The sequence below is a fragment of the Oncorhynchus keta genome, chromosome 33 (assembly GCF_023373465.1).
Source record: "Oncorhynchus keta strain PuntledgeMale-10-30-2019 chromosome 33, Oket_V2, whole genome shotgun sequence".
In the NCBI taxonomy this organism is placed as follows: domain Eukaryota; kingdom Metazoa; phylum Chordata; class Actinopteri; order Salmoniformes; family Salmonidae; genus Oncorhynchus; species Oncorhynchus keta.
In genome coordinates this window covers 20,965,401-20,981,681 of record NC_068453.1, presented here as the reverse complement: position 1 = coordinate 20,981,681, position 16,281 = coordinate 20,965,401, and the positions used below count along the sequence as shown (strand labels likewise).

Here is a 16,281-nt window from a genome sequence, read left to right as displayed (position 1 = left end):
CGTGGTTGGATGCTGTCGGACAACTTCACCATATCATGGAACCATAGAGACCTGAACCATCTTCAGCATGTCCCCTGAGAATTCCTTTAGAGTGGATTACATTTCAGGTGTAAGGAATGTGTACCATCATGCCAGCAACAGATATGCCCATTAATGAATATTTCTTTAGTGGTTGCCTGCTATCTTATCACAACAGATTGTAGACCTTTCCATCAGGAGAGCAACACTAACTGCATCTAATGAGCGCCTGACTCTCTTCCTGACAGGGATGCATGTTGGTTAGTGGTAGTTTATCACTGGTAAGCAGATGTTGTGACAACCCTCTCTTTGATCTGTTGTGCTGTGTGCATATCAATGTGGACACTCCAGTCTTGATGAACATCAATGATTAAGCAGACCCTTCATGGTTACAAGTGCTCTCCTGTCTCCGTTATGCACATGACGAACCAGCACAAATGAGCTTCACAACAACACACCACTCCTGGTTTTGGAGTGTCTCCCATGTTCACAAGGAGAGAATCCACAGTTCAGGGACATGTGGTCTAGAGAGGACATGTGGTCTAGAAATATGTGTTTGACGAGAAGTCTGAAGTTCAATGCCTGGCCCGGTTAGTTTTGCATGGCCCGGTGCCCCGGGTGGGTGGAGTTTGCGTATTTTAGACCATTCCATTGGTCCTTAAGTGAATTCTCCACCCACCTGGTGCACATGCAAAACGAAGTGGTCCAATCAGAATAGGGCTATAGGGGTTGGGCAAGTGGGTGCTTTTGGGTTGTGTATAGTTAATTGTTCCAAGAAGAGAGAAGTGCATTTACAACGTTAGGAGACCGGATCTGTTCATCAATATAATAATTTCTGAGATGGCTGCTCAGTTGGGGAAATCAGTTAAAGTGAAAGCCACCAGCAGCTTAAACCAACTCCCTGCCAAAACTGGAGAAGTCTGCTTTGACATCTGCACTGGGATGAGATGAAGCTCAAGGCACTGAAGTCCTGTCTGGTGTGTCAGACCTTTACTGTGAGATTCACCTGGAGCCTCATCAGAGAGTCCCAGCCTTAAAGAGACACAAGCTGATCAACCCTGTTGTGAGAACCTGGAAGACAGGATGTGTAAGAAGCATGACAGACTCCTGGAGCTGTTCTGTAGGAGTGATCAGATGTCTGTCTGTCTGTCTGTGTGTGTGTGTGTCAGACCTGCACTGAGGCAGACCACAAGACTCACAACACAGTCCCTCTAGAGGAAGAGTATGGAGAGAAGATGATGTATTCAAAATCAAGAAAGGTCAAGGGGATCAAACTCTGTAGAGCTCAGCAAGAGAGTTGCAGAGAGACATATATTAGACAGTGTGCAGGTATTCACTGCTCTGGTTCGCTCCATTGAGAGAAGTCAGGCTGAGCTCATTGAGGTGGTCAAAGAGAAGCAGAAAGTAGCAGAGAGGCAGGCTGAAGGGCTCATTGAAGAGCTGGAGCAGGAAATGAATGAGCTACAGAGGACAAGCACTGAGCTGGAGCAGCTCTCACACACTGAGGACCACCTCCTACAGAACTTTCCATCCCTCTGCACCCCTCCACCCACCAAGGACTGCTCTGAGATCAGTGTTCACAGTGATCTGTATGTGGGGACTGGGAGGAGAGTTGTGTCCCAACTGGAGGAGACACTGAATAAAGAGATGGATAAAGTCAAATGGAAGAGGGCGCAGCGCTATGCAGCGCTATGCAGAGCTATGCAGTGGATGTGACTCTGGACCCTGATACGGCAAACCCTTATATCATCCTGTCGACAAGTGGGAAAGAAGTGAGATATCAACAGAAACAACCAGATCTTGACAACCCAAAGAGGTTTTCCACCTGTCCCTGTGTCCTTGGAAATAAAGGCATCTCCTCAGGAAGATCTTACTATGAGGTGACTGTTAAGGGAAAGACTAAGTGGGATTTAGGAGTGGCCAGAGAGTCCATCAACAGGAAGGGAACTATCACTCTGAGCCCTAAGGATGGTTACTGGACTGTGGCACTGAGGGAAAGGTGTAAGTACCTAGCCTGTACCTCCACACCTGTCCTCCTCTCCCTGAGAGAAAAGCCCCAGAAGGTGGGGGTGTTTGTGGATTATGAGGAGGGTCAGGTCTCCTTTTATGATGTAGAGGCCAGGTCTCATATCTACTCTTTCATTGACTGCGCCTTCACTGAGAAACTATATCCATACTTAGGACCTTGTGCTAATTTTGGGGATAAACTCTTGCTCCTCTGATTCTCTCCTGTCAATCACATAGACTGAGGCTGATGTTTTGACATTACAGATGTGTGAAGATATTACCGAACATAATGGTATCCTGACAAATACTCAGCATGGTTTAAAATACTGCACCTTGCATTAACATCACATATAATTTTTTAAAAGCCCTGCAAATATTTTGTTTAATATTAGATGAAATTGTTTGTCTCTTCTGTCGTCATTTCTTAGATGTACACATACATAATGTGTGATTGTATTGTGATTTATTTCATGTCATCTCTGATATCAATGATTTAGCAGCCTCTTCGTGGTTACAAGTGCTCTCCTGTACCCATGGGGACAAAGCTTTACAACACAACTATATTTTGAAGTGCCTTTCTTGTGTTTGTTCTGTCTTTGATTGTAACACAACTCCTCACATGTCATTCCATTTGAAAGAAACACCATAGAGAAACACAAAAGCAGTGAATGTTGTAACGTTTATTTACTCCCCCCCTTGTTTTGACCCTCAAGTGCTTTGTATTCTTTGGGTAATATTTACATGTTTTTATGTACATGGGGAATGGTTGGGACAAACCTCTTTCCCTGGTTCCTCACCTCTTCTGTTCGTTTATCCCAGACTTTCATACACTGCATGAAAAGTCTAACATTGTCCCATACATCTCTGATTACATATACATGTCCGTAAATGTCTACACACAGAAGTGGTCTGTTATCGGATATGTACGGGACTGTGCACCCCAGTGTTAACCCGTAAATACACTTTGTCATGCAGTCAACTCCTCCAGCTACACTTGGAAACCGCCTGGATCCTGTCACTGCTTGCTGACCAGACAACCAGTATAATAAGGAAGGTGGGGTTTGGACTAGCCAGTATAATAAGGTAGGTGGGGTTTGGACTAGCCAGTATAATAAGGTAGGTGGGGTTTGGACTCTAGCTAGTATAATAAGGTAGGTGGGGTTTGGACTAGCCAGTATAATAAGGTAGATGGGGTTTGGACTAGCCAGTATAATAAGGTAGGTGGGGTTTGGACTAGCCAGTATAATAAGGTAGGTGGGGTTTGGACTAGCCAGTATAATAAGGTAGGTGGGGGTTGGACTAGCCAGTATAATAAGGTAGGTGGGGTTTGGACTAGCCAGTATAATAAGGTAGGTGGGGTTTGGACTAGCCAGTATAATAAGGTAGGTGGGGTTTGGACTAGCCAGTATAATAAGGTAGGTGGGGTTTGGACTAGCCAGTATAATAAGGTAGGTGGGGTTTGGACTAGCCAGTATAATAAGGTAGGTGGGGTTTGGACTAGCCAGTATAATAAGGTAGGTGGGGTTTGGACTCTAGCTAGTATAATAAGGTAGGTGGGGTTTGGACTAGCCAGTATAATAAGGTAGGTGGGGTTTGGACTCTAGCTAGTATAATAAGGTAGGTGGGGTTTGGACTAGCCAGTATAATAAGGTAGGTGGGGTTTGGACTAGCCAGTATAATAAGGTAGGTGGGGTTTGGACTCTAGCTAGTATAATAAGGTAGGTGGGGTTTGGACTAGCCAGTATAATAAGGTAGGTGGGGTTTGGACTCTAGCTAGTATAATAAGGTAGGTGGGGTTTGGACTAGCCAGTATAATAAGGTAGATGGGGTTTGGACTAGCCAGTATAATAAGGAAGGTGGGGTTTGGACTAGCCAGTATAATAAGGTAGGTGGGGTTTGGACTAGCCAGTATAATAAGGTAGGTGGGGGTTGGACTAGCCAGTATAATAAGGTAGGTGGGGTTTGGACTAGCCAGTATAATAAGGTAGGTGGGGTTTGGACTCCAGCTAGTATAATAAGGTAGGTGGGGTTTGGACTAGCCAGTATAATAAGGTAGGTGGGGTTTGGACTAGCCAGTATAATAAGGTAGGTGGGGTTTGGACTAGCCAGTATAATAAGGTAGGTGGGGTTTGGACTAGCCAGTATAATAAGGTAGGTGGGGTTTGGACTTGCCAGTATAATAAGGTAGGTGGGGTTTGGACTAGCCAGTATAATAAGGTAGGTGGGGTTTGGACTAGCCAGTATAATAAGGTCGGTGGGGTTTGGACTAGCCAGTATAATAAGGTAGGTGGGGTTTGGACTAGCCAGTATAATAAGGTAGGTGGGGTTTGGACTAGCCAGTATAATAAGGTAGGTGGGGTTTGGACTAGCCAGTATAATAAGGTAGGTGGGGGTTGAACTAGCCAGTATAATAAGGTAGGTGGGGTTTGGACTAGCCAGTATAATAAGGTAGGTGGGGTTTGGACTAGCCAGTATAATAAGGTAGGTGGGTTTTGGACTAGCCAGTATAATAAGGTAGGTGGGGGTTGGACTAGCCAGTATAATAAGGTAGGTGGGGGTTGGACTAGCCAGTATAATAAGGTAGGTGGGGTTTGGACTAGCCAGTATAATAAGGTAGGTGGGGTTTGGACTAGCCAGTATAATAAGGTAGGTGGGGTTTGGACTAGCCAGTATAATAAGGTTGGTGGGGTTTGGACTAGCCAGTATAATAAGGTAGGTGGGGGTTGGACTAGCCAGTATAATAAGGTAGGTGGGGTTTGGACTAGCCAGTATAATAAGGTAGGTGGGGTTTGGACTAGCCAGTATAATAAGGTAGGTGGGGTTAGGACTAGCCAGTATAATAAGGTAGGTGGGGTTTGGACTAGCCAGTATAATAAGGTAGGTGGGTTTTGGACTAGCCAGTATAATAAGGTAGGTGGGGGTTGGACTAGCCAGTATAATAAGGTAGGTGGGGTTTGGACTAGCCAGTATAATAAGGTCGGTGGGGTTTGGACTAGCCAGTATAATAAGGTCGGTGGGGTTTGGACTAGCCAGTATAATAAGGTAGGTGGGGTTTGGACTAGCCAGTATAATAAGGTAGGTGGGGTTTGGACTAGCCAGTATAATAAGGTAGGTGGGGTTTGGACTAGCCAGTATAATAAGGTAGGTGGGGTTTGGACTAGCCAGTATAATAAGGTAGGTGGGGTTTGGACTAGCCAGTATAATAAGGTAGGTGGGGGTTGGACTGAATGAATATGTTCACATGTTGATTAGTTCACATCACAGGAGGTTAATTGGGGAGGACTGGCTCGTGGTAATGGCTGGAGTGGAATCAGTGGAATGGTATGATGCCATTCCATTGCCTCCGTTCCCAGACATTACTACGAGCCGCCCCCACAGCAGCTTCCTATGGTTCACATGTTAAGTTGAGCTTGTTTCAGCCCAGAAGCCCTATAAGAACACTAGGCACATTTATGACATAATGAGAGTGGATTTATAAAGCATTACATTCACCAGCTATGAGCTGGCACTCCAACACGGCTTCCAGCAGCATCTGGTCTTCCAACTGGGACCAACCATGCTTTGGTTCTGCGGTAAGCCAGCAGTAGGATGCAGGGTGCTATGCTGCTGGCAGTAGACTGCTGACATACTAGTTATTAAGTTGTGTTGCAGCCCTGTTTGTGTGGCAGTGGTAAACTACGTGACTTGAGTTTACACGGCCTCTGGAGACTACTGATCTTTTCAACCAGTTCTGTCCCTTTAAAATGGCCATAACATCCACATTTTTACCTTCAAGAAATTGTATTTGTATTCATTGATAAAATGTGCTGGATAGAGAGCAAGAATGACTTTCCGTTAACGACACATTGCTACTAGTGATAAAGTTGCAGATGGATTCTAAGGTTATATTCCCAGATAATACAATTCAAGACACTGAGCCACACTTTATGGAAACACTTCTTCCCATAGTAAAATGGCAATACTCTACAATACTGTCTGTATACATTGTATGGCACACACATCTAAAGAGAATCAATAGCTTTAACATACTGCATCGATTGTAAATATCATAGTCGAGACAAAATAATATTCCAACACGTAGAACAGCTATTTCTATTTGTTAATAGGCCTTTTCTTCTACTTAATACGTGGTTCTTCAGCATGGTTTTCTCCAGGGTTGCCGAGGACACTATGATTGGCAGCCTGCTCGAGACCTCTAGTCCTACATGGCTCTGATCTCTACCTCGCTGATTCTATCACAACAGTCATTCATTACAGCTACAAGATTTCTTCTGTACCTTCAACTTAGTCACATTTAAATTTGGTGTCAGTGGTGGAGCATCGCTCCACATCCAAAGGTTGCTGGGTACCACTAACCTTTCCACCACAGAGTCCAGTAAGGTGGCTCAGCAAGCCAGACAGTTCTCATGGACCATGCTCACCCACTGTAAACAGTCTTACAATGATGAGTCCAATGAAGAGCAAAGAGTGGAACACAAGTCATGAAGGAATCCACAGTTCAGGTACATGTGTACTGTCTGTGTCCGGAGGTGAGTTTGACACAATAAAGACGACAGCTCTGTTTGATCAGACGTCTGAACAATCCAATGCTGTAGCCTAGCGGTCATGTGTGGTCATGAGTTAGTTGACCGTTTCCCAAACTCGGTCCAGGGGACCTCAAGGGGTGCATGTTTTGGTTTTTGCCCTCGCATTTCACCCAACTGATCGCATTTTCAAAGCTTGACAATTAGTTCATTATTTTAATCAGTTGGGTCAAATACTAGGGCAAATACCAAAATGTGCACCCCTTGGGGTTCCCAGGTTTGAGTTTGGGAATCGCTGGGTTAATTTGTGTTTTTCTATGGTAGGGCCTTGAATGGTGGGACAGAATCTCATGTTCTTTTTCACAAACAAAACCTTCCTCTTATGACTTGGGAATATGTTTTATTGTCACATACACCAGATAGATGCAGTGAAATGTATTGTTTTACAGGGTCAGCCATAGTAGTACAGCGCCTCTGGAGCAAATCAGGGTTAAGTGCCTTGCTCAGGGGGCACAACGGCAGACTTTTTTTTCACCTTGTCGGCTCAGGTATTCAAACCTGCGTCCTTTTGGTTACTGACCCAATGCTCTAACCGCTAGGCTATCTGCCGCCCGTTAAGTCATCGGCCACGCAGGTCTGCGGCCACACTGTGTCCACAGAGTAACGGATTTCAGTTCATAAAACAATATGAAGTCTTCCATCTGTTGTTGCCAATATCAAGGTCATGTCTGGATGATAACGGGGCCGTAGGGGTTGGTCTTTACTAAGTGGGTTCTCTTGGAGTGGATGTCTCCTCCTTTCATTAATTCGTCTTTTTCTCGTTCTGTTCTTTCCAACAGCAATAGCTTTCCTTTCCACCTCCAGAGTGACAGGTATGAAGCTGGAACATTGTGTTACATTATCTTTACCTCTGACGGGCACCGACACCTGTGAACAAAGAACACAACTAGATTTACCAATGGCAACGTAAGCATATGGATATTGATCCCATGAAAGTATATCAGATAATTCACACACACCTTTGTACAGTTTTCGACTGTTTATATGGAATTACCAGTCTCTGTGAGGGGAGAAGAGAGGTTAGCATTGGTAATGTCACTATGAATACCACTGGAGCTTTTGTACTTGTAGTACCAGAGACACGCCAGTGGGTGGCAGTAGTCACCAATCAGTAGTAAGGTAATGACATCCTTATCTACATTTTTTATTTTTTATTTTACCTTTATTTAACCAGGCAAGTCAGTTAAGAACAAATTCTTATTTTCAATGACGGCCTAGGAACAGTGGGTTAACTGCCTGTTCAGGGGCAGAACGACAGATTTGAACATTGTCAGCTCGGGGGTTTGAACTTGCAACCTTCCAGTTACTAGTCCAACACTAACCACTAGGCTACCCTGCCGCCCCATATGGCTCAGAGACCTCCTTTATAAACATAGTTAATCAGTGGACTGACACATACATTACTGCAACAGAACAATTAATCACTTTGCCAAAATGAGACTCAGTCATTGTGTTCTCTCTCTCCTTATAGCTGATTACGTGAAGTCAGTCATCTTGAAACCCGTATAATATCGATAATTGAGGGCGTCTCGGATTTTGGAAGCAGAGCCTACTGGTCATTTGAATGTGTGCCCAATTGAGACACTCTCTCTCTCTCACTCACTCTCCTCCTGTCCCATAGCTGATCCTTACTCTGTTCCATGGCGTCCTCCTGCACTACCAGGCAGCCCTAGCCGATGCTGATCCAGTTCATGTGATTCATTTAGACAGGCTGACAGCCAAGCTGTGTAAACAGCCATTAGTGATTCATGACTCCGTAAATTCTCTCCCGTTTTCTTCCGTCTTATTTTCTACATCTCCCTCTCCTTTCCATTCCTTTCCATCTCCCTCTCCTTTCCATTCCATCTCCCTCTCCTTTCCATTCCTTTCCATCTCCCTCTCCTTTCCATTCCTTTCCATCTCCCTCTCCTCTCCTTTCCATTCCATCTCCCTCTCCTTTCCATCTCGCTCTCCATTCCTTTCCATCTCCCTCTCCTTTCCATTCCATCTCCCTCTCCTTTCCATTTCTTTCCATCTCCCTCTCCTTTCCATTCCTTTCCATCTCCCTCTCCTTTCCATTCCATCTCCCTCTCCTTTCCATTCCATTCCCTCTCCTTTCCATCTCCCTCTCCTTTCCATTCCATCTCCCTCTCCTTTCCATTCCATTCCATCTCCCTCTCCATTCCATCTCCCTCTCCTTTCCATTCCTTTCCATCTCCCTCTCCTTTCCATTCCATCTCCCTCTCCTTTCCATTTCTTTCCATCTCCCTCTCCTTTCCATTACTTTCCATCTCCCTCTCCTTTCCATTCCTTTCCATCTCCCTCTCCTTTCCATTTCTTTCCATCTCCCTCTCCTTTCCATTACTTTCCATCTCCCTCTCCTTTCCATTCCTTTCCATCTCCCTCTCCTTTACATTACTTTCCATCTCCCTCTCCTTTCCATTTCTTTCCATCTCCCTCTCCTTTCCATTTCTTTCCATCTCCCTCTCCTTTCCATTCCATCTCCCTCTCCTTTCCATTCCATCTCCCTCTCCTTTCCATCTCCCTCTCCTTTCCATTCCATTCCATCTCCCTCTCCTTTCCATTCCATCTCCCTCTCCTTTCCCTCTCCTTTCCATCTCCCTCTCCTTTCCATTCCATCTCCTTTCCATTCCATCTCCCTCTCCTTTCCATTCCATCTCCCTCTCCTTTCTATTCCATCTCCCTCTCCTTTCCATTCCATCTCCTTTCCATTCCCTTTCCATTCCATCTCCCTCTCCTTTCCATTCCTTTCCATCTCCCTCTCCTTTCCATCTCCCTCTCCTTTCCATTTCCTTCCATCTCCCTCTCCTTTCCATTCCATCTCCCTCTCCTTTCCATCTCCCTCTCCTTTCCATTTCCTTTCCATCTCCCTCTCCTTTCCATTCCATCTCCCTCTCCTTTCCATCTCCCTCTCCTTTCCATTCCATCTCCCTCTCCTTTCCTTTCCATCTCCCTCTCCTTTCCATTCCATCTCCCTCTCATTTCCATTCCATCTCCCTCTTCTTTCCATTTCTTTCCATCTCCCTCTCCTTTCCATTCCTTTCCATCTCCCTCTCCTTTCCATTTCCTTCCATCTCCTTTCCATTTCCTTCCATCTCCCTCTCCTTTCCATTCCATCTCCCTCTCCTTTCCATCTCCCTCTCCTTTCCATTCCATCTCCCTCTCCTTTCCTTTCCATCTCCCTCTCCTTTCCATTCCATCTCCCTCTCCTTTCCATCTCCCACTTCTTTCCATTCCTTTCCATCTCCCTCTCCTTTCCATTTCCTTCCATCTCCCTCTCCTTTCCATTCCATCTCCATCTCCCTCTCCTTTCCATCTCCCTCTCCTTTCCATCTCCCTCTACTTTCCATCTCCCTCTCCTTTCCATCTCCCTCTCCTTTCCTTTCCATCTCCCTCTCCTTTCCATCTCCCTCTCCTTTCCTTTCCATCTCCCTCTCCTTTCCATTCCATCTCCCTCTCCTTTCCATTCCATCTCCCTCTCCTTTCCATTCCATCTCCCTCTCCTTTCCATTCCATCTCCCTCTCCTTTCCATTCCATCTCCTTTCCATTCCATCTCCCTCTCCTTTCCATTCCTTTCCATCTCCCTCTCCTTTCCATTCCTTTCCATTCCTTTCCATCTCCCTCTCCTTTCCATTTCTTTCCATCTCCCTTTCCTTTCCATTTCTTTCCATCTCCCTTTCCTTTCCATTTCTTTCCATTCCATCTCCATCTCCTTTCCATTCCATCTCCCTCTCCATTCCATCTCCCTCTCCTTTCCATTCCATCTCCCTCTCCTTTCCATTCCTTTCCATCTCCCTCTCCTTTCCATTCCTTTCCATCTCCCTCTCCTTTCCATTCCTTTCCATCTCCCTCTCCTTTCCATTCCATCTCCCTCTCCTTTCCATTCCATCTCCTTTCCATTCCATCTCCTTTCCATCTCCCTCTCCTTTCCATTCCTTTCCATCTCCCTCTCCTTTCCATTCCATCTCCCTCTCCTTTCCATTCCTTTCCATCTCCCTCCTTTCCATTCGTTTCCATCTCCCTCTCCTTTCCATTACTTTCCATCTCCCTCTCCTTTCCATTCCATCTCCCTCTCCTTTCCCTCTCCATTCCATCTCCCTCTCCTTTCCATCTCCCTCTCCTTTCCATCTCCCTCTCCTTTCCATTCCTCTCCATCTCCCTCTCCTTTCCATTCCATCTCCCTCTCCTTTCCCTCTCCTTTCCATTCCATCTCCCTCTCCTTTCCATTCCATCTCCCTCTCCTTTCCATTCCATCTCCCTCTCCTTTCCATTTCCATCTCCCTCTCCTTTCCATTCCATCTCCCTTCCCTCTCCCTCTCCTTTCCATCTCCCTCTCCTTTCCCTCTCCCTCTCCTTTCCATCTCCCTCTCCTTTCCCTCTCCCTCTCCTTTCCCTCTCCTTTCCATCTCCCTCTCCTTTCCATCTCCCTCTCCTTTCCATCTCCCTCTTTTTTCCATTCCTTTCCATCTCCCTCTTTTTTCATTTTCCTTCCCCCCTTGTCGTTTTAGCCATTCTCTTTGACTCTGCCATCTTGTTTTCTTATCTTCCTCTCGTTCTCACACTTTCTCTCTCTCTCTCTGACTCACCAATCCCATCGGTAATAACAGTAAGCAGGTGTTATGTGAGAAGCAGTTCAAACATGTTAATTGGTGGTGGCTCGGGTGTGTGAAATTATGCTGAAAATATTTGCATAAAAAGGGCCGATATATCAATGTCTACCGTGTGGGATGTGGGGTTTTCACAACTGGGTACAGTTGTTACCTTTGACACACACCCACCCCATGCTATGGGCTTTGGAGGAGGGGGTTGATGAGAAGTGTGTATTTATTAGCCTAAATACATTAAAGCCCAAGATACGGGAGGGTCTGGAGGAGAGGGGGCTCAGACTTACCAAGGTTCTGAGGTTCTGTTATTCTGTTCAACAGTGTTCTCCACTCCTGGTCCCGGAGAGCCAAAGGGTGTGCAGGTGTTTGGTCCAGCCCAGCACTAACACACCCGTATGTGCTGTCCTTCAGAGACAGGTAAACACCCTGTGGTCCCCAGGAGCAGGATTGAAGAGCATTGCTCTATGACCTTACACAGACCTGAACTATCACACATATCACTTTGTGAGACAGCCTCTGTATGGCATGCTCACATGAGGAAAGTCCACAGCTCGTATTCATAAAGTATCTCAGGGTAGGAGTACTGATCTCGAATCAGGTCCCCCCTTTCCATGTAATCTTATTCATTATGACCTAAAATCACAAGCTGATCTTAGATCAAGTGTTGTCCTTACTATCCAGCAGCTCATCAGCCATCAGCCCATCCTGACGGTTTCCCAGGACGAAGGCCAGGAAGGAGAGTATCAGGGCGTCCATGATGCCCATGATAGCCAGGATGTAGGCCCAGCGCACGGAGCATGCTCCCAGGGTGTACTTGTCTGTCTGCTCCCCACACATCCTCTTCACCTCGTCACTGTCCCAGCCGTCTGGGTAGATCATACAGCCCAGAATCAGGCACGTACCTGGGATAGGAGGAGGGAGGGATGGAGAGAGGGAGGGATGGGGGGGATGAGAGAGGGAGGGAGAAAGGAAGAGGAGTGAGAGAAAGGGGGAGATTACAGAAATGAGAGTACAGGAGAAATACAGAAAAATGGAGAGAGAGACAAAGAGAGATAGAGTTAGCTTAACCAATACCATATTTATGCAGCATTCTAAACTCATCCGCTGTAGTCTCTCCTCCTCCTCCTCCTCCTCCCCCTGTAGTCTCTCCTCCTCCTCCTCTCCCTGTAGTCTCTCCTCCTCCTCCCCCTGTAGTCTCTCCTCCTCCTCCTCCCCCTGTAGTCTCTCCTCCTCCTCCTCCTGTAGTCTCTCCTCCTCCTCCTCCCCCCTGTAGTCTCTCCTCCTCCTCCTGTAGTCTCTCCTCCTCCTCCTCCTGTAGTCTCTCCTCCTCCTCCCCCTGTAGTCTCTCCTCCTCCTCCCCCTGTAGTCTCTCCTCCTCCTCCTCCCTCTGTAGTCTCTCCTCCTCCTCCTCCCTCTGTAGTCTCTCCTCCTCCTCCTCCTCTGTAGTCTCTGCTCCTCCTCCTCCCTCTGTAGTCTCTCCTCCTCCTCCCTCTGTAATCTCTCCTCCTCCTCCCTCTGTAGTCTCTCCTCCTCCTCCTCCTCCCACTGTAGTCTCTCCTCCTCCTCCCTCTGTAGTCTCTCCTCCTCCTCCCCTGTAGTCTCTCCTCCTCCTCCCCCTGTAGTCTCTCCTCCTCCTCCTCCCTCTGTAGTCTCTCCTCCTCCTCCTCCCTCTGTAGTCTCTCCTCCTCCTCCCTCTGTAGTCTCTCCTCCTCCTCCCTCTGTAGTCTCTCCTCCTCCTCCCCTGTAGTCGCTCCTCCTCCCCCTGTAGTCCTCCTCCTCCCCCTGTAGTCTCCTCCTCCCCTGTAGTCGCTCCTCCTCCCCTGTAGTCGCTCCTCCTCCTCCCTCTGTAGTCTCTCCTCCTCCCTCCTCTCCTCCTCCTCCCCCTGTAGTCGCTCCTCCTCCCCCTGTAGTCGCTCCTCCTCCCCTGTAGTCTCTCCTCCTCCTCCTCCTCCCTCTGTAGTCTCTCCTCCTCCTCCCCCTGTAGTCTCTCCTCCTCCTCCCCCTGTAGTCTCCTCCTCCCCCTCCTCCTCCTCCTCCCCTGTAGTCTCTCCTCCTCCTCCTCCCCCTGTAGTCTCTCCTCCTCCTCCCCTGTAGTCTCTCCTCCTCCTCCTCCCCCTGTAGTCTCTCCTCCTCCTCCCTCTGTAGTCTCTCTGTAGTCTCTCCTCCTCCTCCCTCTGTAGTCTCTCCTCCTCCTCCCTCTGTAGTCTCTCCTCCTCCTCCCTCTGTAGTCTCTCCTCCTCCTCCCTCTGTAGTCTCTCCTCCTCCTCCCCCTGTAGTCTCCTCCTCCCCCTCCTCCTCCTCCCCTGTAGTCGCTCCTCCTCCCCCTGTAGTCGCTCCTCCTCCCCCTGTAGTCGCTCCTCCTCCCCTGTAGTCGCTCCTCCTCCTCCCTCTGTAGTCTCTCCTCCTCCCTCTGTAGTCTCTCTCCTCCTCCCCTGTAGTCTCCTCCTCCCCCTGTAGTCTCTCCTCCTCCTCCTCCTCCCTCTGTAGTCTCTCCTCCTCCTCCCCCTGTAGTCTCTCCTCCTCCTCCCCCCTGTAGTCGCTCCTCCTCCCCCTGTAGTCTCTCCTCCTCCCCCTGTAGTCTCTCCTCCTCCTCCCCTGTAGTCTCTCCTCCTCCTCCCCTGTAGTCTCCTCCTCCCTCTGTAGTCTCTCCTCCTCCTCTGTAGTCTCTCCTCCTCCTCCCCTGTAGTCGCTCCTCCTCCCCTGTAGTCGCTCCTCCTCCCCCTGTAGTCTCTCCTCCTCCTCCTCCTCCCTCTGTAGTCTCTCCTCCTCCTCCCCCTGTAGTCTCTCCTCCTCCTCCCCTGTAGTCTCTCCTCCTCCTCCCCTGTAGTCGCTCCTCCTCCCCCTGTAGTCTCTCCTCCTCCTCCTCCCCCTGTAGTCTCTCCTCCTCCTCCCCCTGTAGTCTCTCCTCCTCCTCCTCCCCTGTAGTCTCTCCTCCTCCTCCCCCCTGTAGTCTCTCCTCCTCCTCCTCCCCCTGTAGTCTCTCCTCCTCCTCCCTCTGTAGTCTCTCCTCCTCCTCCTCCCTCTGTAGTCTCTCCTCCTCCTCCCTCTGTAGTCTCTCCTCCTCCTCCCTCTGTAGTCTCTCCTCCTCCTCCCTCTGTAGTCTCTCCTCCTCCTCCCTCTGTAGTCGCTCCTCCTCCCCCTGTAGTCGCTCCTCCTCCCCTGTAGTCGCTCCTCCTCCCCCTGTAGTCGCTCCTCCTCCCCCTGTAGTCGCTCCTCCTCCTCCCTCTGTAGTCTCTCCTCCTCCCTCTGTAGTCTCTCCTCCTCCTCCCCCTGTAGTCGCTCCTCCTCCCCCTGTAGTCTCTCCTCCTCCTCCTCCTCCCTCTGTAGTCTCTCCTCCTCCTCCCCCTGTAGTCTCTCCTCCTCCTCCCCTGTAGTCTCTCCTCCTCCTCCCCTGTAGTCTCTCCTCCTCCCCCTGTAGTCTCTCCTCCTCCTCCCCCTGTAGTCTCTCCTCCTCCTCCCCTGTAGTCTCTCCTCCTCCTCCTCCCCCTGTAGTCTCTCCTCCTCCTCCCCCCCTGTAGTCTCTCCTCCTCCTCCCCCTGTAGTCTCTCCTCTCCTCCCCCTGTAGTCTCTCCTCCTCCCCTGTAGTCTCTCCTCCTCCTCCTCCTCCTCCCTCTGTAGTCTCTCCTCCTCCTCCTCCTCCTCCTCCCTCTGTAGTCTCTCCTCCTCCTCCTCTGTAGTCTCTCCTCCTCCTCCTCCTCCTCCCCCTGTAGTCGCTCCTCCTCCCCCTGTAGTCGCTCCTCCTCCCCCTGTAGTCGCTCCTCCTCCCCCTGTAGTCGCTCCTCCTCCCCCTGTAGTCTCTCCTCTCCTTCTCCCCTGTAGCCTCTCCTCTCCTTCTCCCCTGTAGTCTCTCCTCTCCTTCTCCCCTGTAGTCTCTCCTCTCCTTCTCCCCTGTAGTCTCTCCTCTCCTTCTCCCCTGTAGTCTCTCCTCTCCTTCTCCCCTGTAGTCTCTCCTGTCCTCCCCCTGTAGTCTCTCCTCTTCCCCCTGTAGTCTCTCCTCTCCTCCCCCCCCTGTAAGTAGCCCAAACTTATAGCATTTGACAAAAACAATAATTTCAAACCTTGATTACATTGGGTTACATATGATCACATATGCCTCTCTATTTCTGAATCATTGTGAGCAGATTGTCCTAGCCGGGAGAGTTAGTGCTGTGTCAGACTCCGGCACTGATGATCCACATTGCTAATCACTGTTCTCAGATCTGAGGATGGGACACCGATGAGTTTCTCTCGTTTTTAACGTTGATCTTGTTTATATGTGCTGTGTGTGAGAGAGTGTTGGATTGGATGCTCTGCATTTGACTATGGTCCTCTCACTTCCAGACCTTTTCATAAATAACACAATACAGTGGGATGGTTGGTTCAGGGCTCTATTCACACTCAGAGCTCTCTCTATGAACAAAAATATAAACGCAACATGCAACAATTTCATAGATTTGACTGAGTTACAGTTTATATAACGAAATCAGTCAATTGAAATAAATTAATTAGGCCCTAATCAATGAAGAATGGGCCTCAGGATCTCGTTGTGGTATTTCTGTGCATTCAAATTGCCGTCGATAAAATTAAATTGTGCTTGTTGTCCATATATAATGCTTGCCTGCCCATACCGTAACCCCAACGCCACTATGGGGCACTCAGCAAACCTCTCGCCCACACAACGCCATACACGTGGTCTGCAGTTGTGAGGCCAATTGGGCGTACTGCCAAATTCTCTAAAACGATGTTGGAGGTGGCTTATGGTAGAGAAATGAACATTTAATTATCTGGAAACTGCTCTGATGGACATTCCTGCTGTCAGCATGCCATGCTCACTAAAAACATATGGCATTGTGTTGTGTGACAAAACTGCACATTTTAGAGTAGCCCTTTATTCTCCCCAGCACAAGGAGCACCTGTGTAATGACCATGCTGTATGCCACACCTGTCAGGTGGATGGATTATCTTGACAAAGATAAAACAAATGTAAACAAATGTGTGCACAACATTTGAGAGAAATAAGCTTTTTGTGCGTACGGAACATTTCGGGGATCTTTTATTTCAACTCATGAAACATGTGACCAACACTTTA

At 48.3% G+C, this 16,281-nt stretch overlaps 2 protein-coding genes and 1 pseudogene across 3 annotated transcripts in view; 2 read left to right on the top strand and 1 right to left on the bottom strand.

Moving 5' to 3' along the window:
• Positions 1–858: 858 nt before the first annotated feature.
• On the top strand, positions 859–2,240 carry LOC118380703 (zinc finger protein RFP-like; annotated as a pseudogene).
• A 706-nt stretch (positions 2,241–2,946) lies between these two features.
• On the top strand, positions 2,947–6,624 carry LOC127914569 (uncharacterized transmembrane protein DDB_G0289901-like). The gene is made up of 4 exons (XM_052491621.1): positions 2,947–2,958; positions 3,168–3,312; positions 3,915–3,980; positions 4,544–6,624. The coding sequence occupies exons 1-4, from the start codon at positions 2,947–2,949 to the stop codon at positions 5,254–5,256; spliced, it is 936 nt and encodes a 311-aa protein (XP_052347581.1). The 3' UTR covers positions 5,257–6,624.
• A 185-nt stretch (positions 6,625–6,809) lies between these two features.
• LOC118380706 (LHFPL tetraspan subfamily member 3 protein-like) overlaps positions 6,810–16,281 on the bottom strand; it is a 42,828-nt gene continuing 33,356 nt past the window's right edge. Inside the window, exons 2-4 of one of the 2 annotated variants that reach the window (XM_052492421.1) lie at positions 11,888–12,115; positions 7,568–7,608; positions 6,826–7,475 (exon numbers count right to left, since the gene is read on the bottom strand). In XM_052492421.1, the coding sequence (XP_052348381.1) occupies positions 7,589–7,608; positions 11,888–12,115 (248 nt within the window). In that variant the 3' untranslated portion in view covers positions 6,826–7,475; positions 7,568–7,588. Of the gene's footprint in view, positions 7,476–7,567; positions 7,609–11,887; positions 12,116–16,281 lie in introns of both variants that reach the window. The other variant, XM_052492420.1, reaches the window with a different exon arrangement.